This window comes from Onychomys torridus, chromosome 9, assembly GCF_903995425.1.
Source record: "Onychomys torridus chromosome 9, mOncTor1.1, whole genome shotgun sequence".
NCBI classification, from domain to species: domain Eukaryota; kingdom Metazoa; phylum Chordata; class Mammalia; order Rodentia; family Cricetidae; genus Onychomys; species Onychomys torridus.
This window is the reverse complement of record NC_050451.1, coordinates 39,826,212-39,833,549: the sequence shown is the minus strand read 5'-3', so window position 1 is coordinate 39,833,549 and position 7,338 is coordinate 39,826,212. Positions and strand designations below refer to the sequence as shown.

At 44.7% G+C, this 7,338-nt stretch overlaps 1 protein-coding gene across 2 annotated transcripts in view; it reads left to right on the top strand.

The window, feature by feature from the left end:
- The first annotated feature begins 968 nt into the window (after window positions 1-968).
- Window positions 969-7,338, top strand: part of Slc35f4 (solute carrier family 35 member F4) — a 238,710-nt gene continuing 232,340 nt past the window's right edge. Inside the window, exon 1 of one of the 2 annotated variants that reach the window (XM_036199560.1) lies at window positions 969-1,356. In XM_036199560.1, the coding sequence (XP_036055453.1) occupies window positions 1,254-1,356 (103 nt within the window). In that variant the 5' untranslated portion in view covers window positions 969-1,253. The remainder of the gene's footprint in view (window positions 1,357-7,338) is intronic. The other variant, XM_036199561.1, reaches the window with a different exon arrangement.

The window sequence follows — 7,338 nt, the reverse complement described above, 5'->3', positions numbered from 1 at the left end:
GAACTCACATTTCTGCTCCCCACCTCTCATGACCTTTAGAAATGTGAAAATTGGCAGGGATGTCAAATACCTCTTGGGCTTGCGGGGGATCTGACTGCCTCCAAGATAACGGCTGCCTCCACTCCTCCCTCATGTGTCCTTTCCCATAGGAGGCGAAGACTGGAAGATTACTTTTTAGGAGACTGTGGCTGTAAACTATGAGCAGGGTAGCCGTTTGCTCCTTGCATTCACCTAACCCCAGGGCCTCTCATCAACTCTGACAAGCCACATTTGTTTAACAGTTGCTCACTCTGATCATAGAGCTTCGAAATGTTCTGCATAGAGAGGAAGTCTTTCTCTCCGGATCGTCGCAACAACTCCCGTGCCCAGACACAATTTGAAAGGCCTCACTTCTGTTGAGTGTGACAAGAAAGAAGAAAATACGTTTTCTTTAGATTATGGGATATTTGGAATTGGGCAAATGAGTGTGCTGTGCTCAGATGCGTGGTCCTAGCCTTTGTTGTGTTTATTGGAGGGCAGAGGGTCCCGTGAGGACTGTAACTCTTAAAGTCTTTGTGTTCACCTGGATAAGCATTCCACACACCACCTGCTGGGGATTCATTTCTCTTTTCAATTCGTAGAAAGAAAAAAGGATCTTTAGTTGTCTAGACGAGTTGCAAGGATTAACGCCTGTGGATGCTTTCATATTCTCAGATCCAAGGCGGGATGGGCAGCAGCATGGAAGAAACGCAGGGTAGGAAAAGAAGTGCTGAACTACAGTGTGCATCTCTTTAATTACTTGCCCCTAGTTCTCTATGGGTCTCTCCCACCTACAGCTGTTCACCCTAAGCACCTAGCGACCATCCCTTCCCTCAAATGGGCTCGGAGGTGTCTACTTTTGGCCCAAGGGTTATTGGTGAAAGTCAGAGACCAGGTGGGGCGCCCACATGCATCCCAGACCTGGGTGGGCGTCCGAGGTGAGGGGGCGCTATTCGGGCAGCAGTGAGCTGGTGGCGGGCGGGAGAGCTGCCAGGCTGACGGAGAGGCCGGCCAGAGTGGGGGCCGTTCCGCTGCCGCCGCCGCTGCCGCCGCCGCTGTGATGCGAAGCCCGAGCTGCGCCGGGCGGTGGAGTCAGAGCTGGGGCGCGGGAGCACCAGCTGCAACATCAGCACCAGCGGCGGTGGCGGCGGCGGCGGCGGCACCTGCAGCAGCTCCCGGGCCCCGCGCTTTGATCTACGCCCCGCGGCGCCGGGAGCCGCCGCCCCGCGCTCTCTATGGATGTCAAGGCGGCCCCCAACGGGGTAGCCACCATCGAGGACCGGATCCTGCGGATTACTGGCTACTATGGCTATTACCCTGGTTACTCCAGCCAGAAAAGTAAGACTCCGGGAGGCCGTCCTGAGAGAGAAGAGGGTGGGAGGTGGTCGCTCCGGGGCATGGGGTGCGGTGCGGGAGGGCGCGCAGTAGGACACCTGCAGCCTGGTCTGCGCTCTCACAATCACATTCCTGGCCTCTAGGACCTCTAGGGAGAAAAGTATGTCCGCCGTCTGCTGTCCTCGGTGCTGAACCTTGAGGCAGTCGTGGGGGCTGACCGCTTGAACCCAGGAGTTTGGGGACAGTCGCAGTCTTGGGGGTGGAGGCGTGCAGAGGATAGGACGAGCGCTCCTGAGCGTCGTCGGTCAGCTCACTGGTGGCTGATTTATGCCTGAAGGAGGCTAACATGGCTGTTCCACTAGCTGACCATCAGCCCTTGGGCTACCCACTCGGAAAGGCTTTACTGGGTGCCAGGGTGCTCACCTGGCGTTGGGGACGAAGACAGTGGGGGGCATTAGTTGGTTGAGGCTGGGATGGCTGGGTGGGTCAGCTTGTTCACCGTGGGCCATTGAAATGTTGCCAGTATTGGAATTGCTCATGATAAAACGTCCTTAGGAGGTTCTCCATCCTGGGCAGAGAAAAGAACCTGCTTAGGTGCCTGAATTGCGGCGCTTGATGAGAAATCATGCAAAAGGCGGGCAGAGTGGGATTGGGAAGCAAGACACAGCCACCCGCCCCCGCTGCACGTCGCGGCCACCTCTGAGCTGTTGGATTCCAGTTTTATTCTGGCTAGGCTAAGCCAGTCTGCATGGATGCTCTCGGGTTTTGGGAGCAGTTTCATCTACACACACACACACACACACACACACACACACACACACACACACACGCCATGTTGTTGAGAATAGAGGTGAAGGGGGCCAGTGAAGGGCTCTATGTTCCTAGTCTCTACCTTCTATTTTCTTGATATATAAACCCACCACTGTATCTGCTGGGTTTAGTTCTGCCAACCACCAAAGTGAAACCTGTTTTTTGTTTATTTGTTTGTTTGTTTGTTTGTTTTCTGAACTGGGAGAGTAGCTTCGCTTTAATCTCCATGCAAGTGGAATTTCAGTTTTTCCTTACCAAAGCATTTCTGCCACAAAAGAAGGACCTTAACTGATGGTTCTGCTGTTATTTTTAACCAGATGTGCCGTAGATGCATTCTGATTGGTATTTTTTCCCGGCAATTTGGGATCATCAATATTATAGGTTCTGTGTGAAGCAGAGAACCCACACTAATCTTGACACATAGATGAAAAAGCACTTCATTTCCCATGTAACTTTGTCCTGGGATATACTGTCTCACAAATGAATAATAACCAGAGAGCATTGTCCTGTGGGCCATCCTCATACAGATATTTTCCAGTTTAATATTTTATCTGCTCTCAGGAAAGGCCTGTCTACTTTGGATGTTTCTGTCTAGCTGTTTTTAGCAATAGTGGCTTACATTATTCATTTCCATACAAAAGTAATTATATAGTGTTAGAATTTTCTGGAAGGAAAATAACATGCTGTGGAACATTCTTTTAAACCTTTTTACTACAGGCTCAAAATTTTGTAGTTTTTCTTTTCTTTTCCTGTTGGCAAAGGGTGTCTTCTTTAACCTTAAACACTTGAACTGAAATCTTTACTAGACCTTGTGGAAATTATTTGAATGCCATTTCTGAGTATTTAAATTGGAAACCAGAGATTTGGGTGGTCAAGAGAATTTAGAACTTGTCTCTAAAATTACAGAGTATTATAATTTTTGTGACAATGGAACTTTGGTTAATGAAGAGCAACCCAGAAAGAATACTGGGGAAGTAGCATTTTAGATAAGAACATGTTCATATTTTATTTTTGTACTTGCTCAGAGAGCTGCACATGTTTCATTTGCAAGACAATAACAGGGCAAAAAAGGGAAGTGCATCAGCCAAGGCTGTAACTGGAAGCAAAAAGAGGATAAAGATGCTTTTGGCATTCCTATTAGTGGTAGGCACTTGCCTAAATTCAGGCCACATAGTTCAACCACTAAAGATAGCAAATCTCAGAAGAACAGAGAGCCAAGGGTAGTCAAATTTAACTCTCAGGATGTATACTCTTTCTGAGCAAGAGTGACATTGTCATTTTGCACATGCACACACACACACACACACAGAGACAGAGAGAGAGAGAGAGAGAGAGAGAGAGAGAGAGAGAGAGAGAGAGAGAGTTGGAGGAGGGCCAGGAAACCAAACACCATGAAATAATCCCGCTCTTGATGCAGGATTCAACTAGTAAACAAACACATTGAAGCAAACCAGTACAATATGGTCAATTGATTTAGCTGCTACCAGGACTGAGCAACAGCTTGGGGAAAATCTGGAGGAATCTATTTAGGAATAAGCTACAGCAAGGAGTATCAGATATGCAAAGGTAAGGTGGCTTTTCCCTCTCCTGACTCATCATATATGAGATATTCAGGATGGGGTGCTCTCTAGAGATCCATGCTGTTTGCCTTTTTGGAGATAGATTGGGGGCTCATTTTGGGGAAAATATGTCAAGATTAGCCTCGTTTCAATGTACCTTGTTTCTAAACTTACAACTCATCAAGAACAAACTCAATAGGGTGAAGAAATGAAAAGAAATGTAATCAAATATAAATAAATCAAAGTTTTCTATGGGCCACTGATCCATTAAAAAATTCTGTTCAATTTACTGATCAGTTTACTGAACACACACACACACACACACACACACACACACACACACACTTGGAATAGGATAAAGGCTAACCTTAAGTTATCTGTGATCAGGTAGGATGCATACATTCATCTTCTTGTTAATTGTTAATTGAGCAATTCCTACATATAAGGAATATGTCCCAAAAAGACATATGAAAGTCTTTTCAATTTTAGAGTTCTAAGTCTCAGAGAGAAGGAACCAGAAAATAACCATATAAATATTTTTGTATGTGTCAAGATGATAGTGATTTTCAAAAGATTACTACAAGTTGGGGATTTAGCTCAGTGGTAGAGCACTTGCCAAGCATGCACAAGGCCCTGGGTTCGGTCCTCAGCTATGGCAAAAAAAAAAAAAAAAAAAAAAAAAAGATTACAACAGGACGAAAGGGGCTGAAATTCTGGGAGTGGGGAGGCAGAGCCTGTCACAATGTTACATGGGAACAATTAAGCAAAGCTGTGGGAAATGTGGAACAGTTAGCCATGTGAACATCAGGAGGGAGACATTCCAGACAGTGGGATCAGACAGTGCTGTGTACCTGTCTGGCATGACAGAGGAAGTGCAGTGAGCATCTGGAAGAGGGTCTGGGGAACAGAGGGAATCATATGAGGTAGAACATTATAGGTCCTTGTCAGTCTTTTGGGTTGTTCTCTGAATGGCATGGGTAGTTCTTGGGTACTGAAAATGGAGTAAGATAACTTGGCTTGCTTTTCAAAAGGATCAGTCACACCAATTAGGACATTATTTTGGTAACCTAGGTGAGAGATGATGGTGGCCTGAATGACAGCATTGGAGGTGGGGATAAGTGTTCTGACTCTGGGTGCATTTGAATTAGAACCAAAAGGATCTCCTGGTGAACTCTTTGTGGTATTGATAAGAAAGAGGAAAACAAAATGTATAGTTTGGGGTTTGAATAAATCTGAGTTGTTGTGAGCCCATGTGTGAGAATGTTTCAGATACACTAGGAATGCCAGAGAGTTAGAGTAAGTTTGGAGTTGAAAGATGTCTGACTTGGAAATGCATTGGGGGTTGTCCAGCACTTAAAAAAAATTGTTTTAAATCTGAAACTGGATGAGACCTCCGTGGAGTAAGTGTATGCAGAGAAGAGATGAGGTACAAGGGCTGCACGCAGGAGCTCTCTGACATTAAGAGGTCAGAAGGAAAAATGGAAACCAATAAAGGAGACCAAGACAGTCTTAAGGGGAGGTAGGAGGATACTTGGGAGAATGCAATGCAGTGGAAACCATTGATGTTTCAGGAGGAATGGTTAGAGGAATCCAGTGCTTCAAAATGTCAAGTATAATGAAGCTGATAGCTGATCATGCACTTGACAATGGAGGGCCATAGAGACTTAATGAGACTGTGGACAAGAGTATGGTGGGTGGGATCACACGCACTAGAATGTGTGTAACAGAGACTTGAGGGGAGAAATTGCAAACTGTAAATATAGATTCTTTAAGGATTTTTGTGCAAAAGGAACAGAAGAAATGAGGGCAGTAGGGTCAAAATGGGTCTAAAGTAAACAGGACATTTGCATGAAAAGATGAATAACTCAATATACAAGTTAGTGATGTCAGAGAGACAGAATATAGAAATGACATTACTTTCAAAGGAGTGTGGGGAGGCCAAAGTTGTGGATTAGGCTCTGGAGGATGGATCACTGAAATGGTAGAGGTCTTTGGAACTTCTCTGCTGATTGCTTCAGTGTTCTCCAGACTGAAGCAAAACTATCCACTGAGTGAGGATTGAGAAGAGGCCATAGAGGTTGTCAGGAAGAAAACGCATGAGCTGTTAAAACAGACAAATAGAGGAACTGCTCAAGCACAGGGGTCACTGGATATTTCAAATTTCTGGTCACAGATTTAAATTGAGAATAGCCAATAGACTGTCTTCTTCTGACACAGCAAAGGCATGGAATGAGTCAAATGGAATTCAGCTGGGCTGGAGAAGTTTATTTTATTCCTTGAATTTAATAAATTCCAATGGATTTAATAAAAATAACAGCAGCAAATGAATTCTATCAAGGGAAGTGGTATATGATTGAGCATGGCTCTTAAAGTTGGCAGAAGCAGAGAAGAGAGGAGAGAAAGATAATTAGGGACAGTTGGGGAACACATGGGAAGATTGAGGTGTTGAAGGACTCAGCACCATCAAAAGTTAGTGGAAATAAAGTTAGGAATTATGTGGTTAGAGGGAGGGCTGAAATGTAGGACGAAATAGGACATTGGGTGCTTCTCTGATGACATAAATATCTTTGTTTGTCAAAAGAGGTCTGGAATCACTGTCTCACCACAGCTTTGCTGCAGGTCAGCCTTGGCTTTCAAGAGTCCAGCTGTTCTCAGAAGAATCCATCAGTAATTTCCAAAAACTTTCCTACTTATCCCTGGGCGCAGATAGCCAGCAGCCTTTCTTTGACCTATGATTTTGTTCTTGTCCTGTTTTCTTTCTATAGACTGTAGTGACAGTCTATTAGCAGTTGAAGATTTGTGGTAAGCCCTGCCCCTTGCTTTGTGCCAGCTGTGACCATACTCTATCCAAAGAAAAACTCTTTCCACTTCTAGGAGAGAAAAATTTAAATATGTTTCACATCAAGAAATGATAAAGTTTAAAGTGACAGACCAATGTATATGGTGTGATCACTACCCAATGCATATGCAAAACATTAAAACATCCCATTGCACCTCAGAAATATGTATCGTATTGTAAATCAAAATAGAAGACAAGAATTCTACCCACTTCTGACTCTATGGTCCTCTGAGTGTGCCAATGGCTGATTCAACTCAGCAGTTCCCAAGGTCCTGTTTACTTTCTGCTTTATCCAGTTGAGCTCATTCAGTCTCAGACTCCTCCATGTCTTATGCAAGTGTACTCTTAGGCCCCTCTATTTCCTACATCCAGGCCCATATTCCAAACTTTCTAGTAGCACACCCACCTGAATTCCTCCAGGCATGTCACATAAAGAAACAAGTCATCATTCCACCTTTTTCCTTCTTATTACGCCTGTTAGCTTCCAGTATCTGTATAGAAGCAATTACTCACACCAGAATTCTGGAGTTCTTCTCCACCTCAATCCTTTCCTTTTGTAGTTAACAAGTCCTGTCTATTCTACTCCAGCCAAGTGCTTTCTGTCCTTCCTGCCTCTGCATGGCTGTGTCTATCATATTTTTCCCAGTTTCAAGACCTTCCATCACAGCATGCCTACTTAACGTTTCTTTCTGTAAAAGTCTGTTCGTCCAACTTCCCTAATCAAATACCTGGAAGAGTCTTTCATTTTCTGTGGAATAAAATCCAAACTCTTTAGGA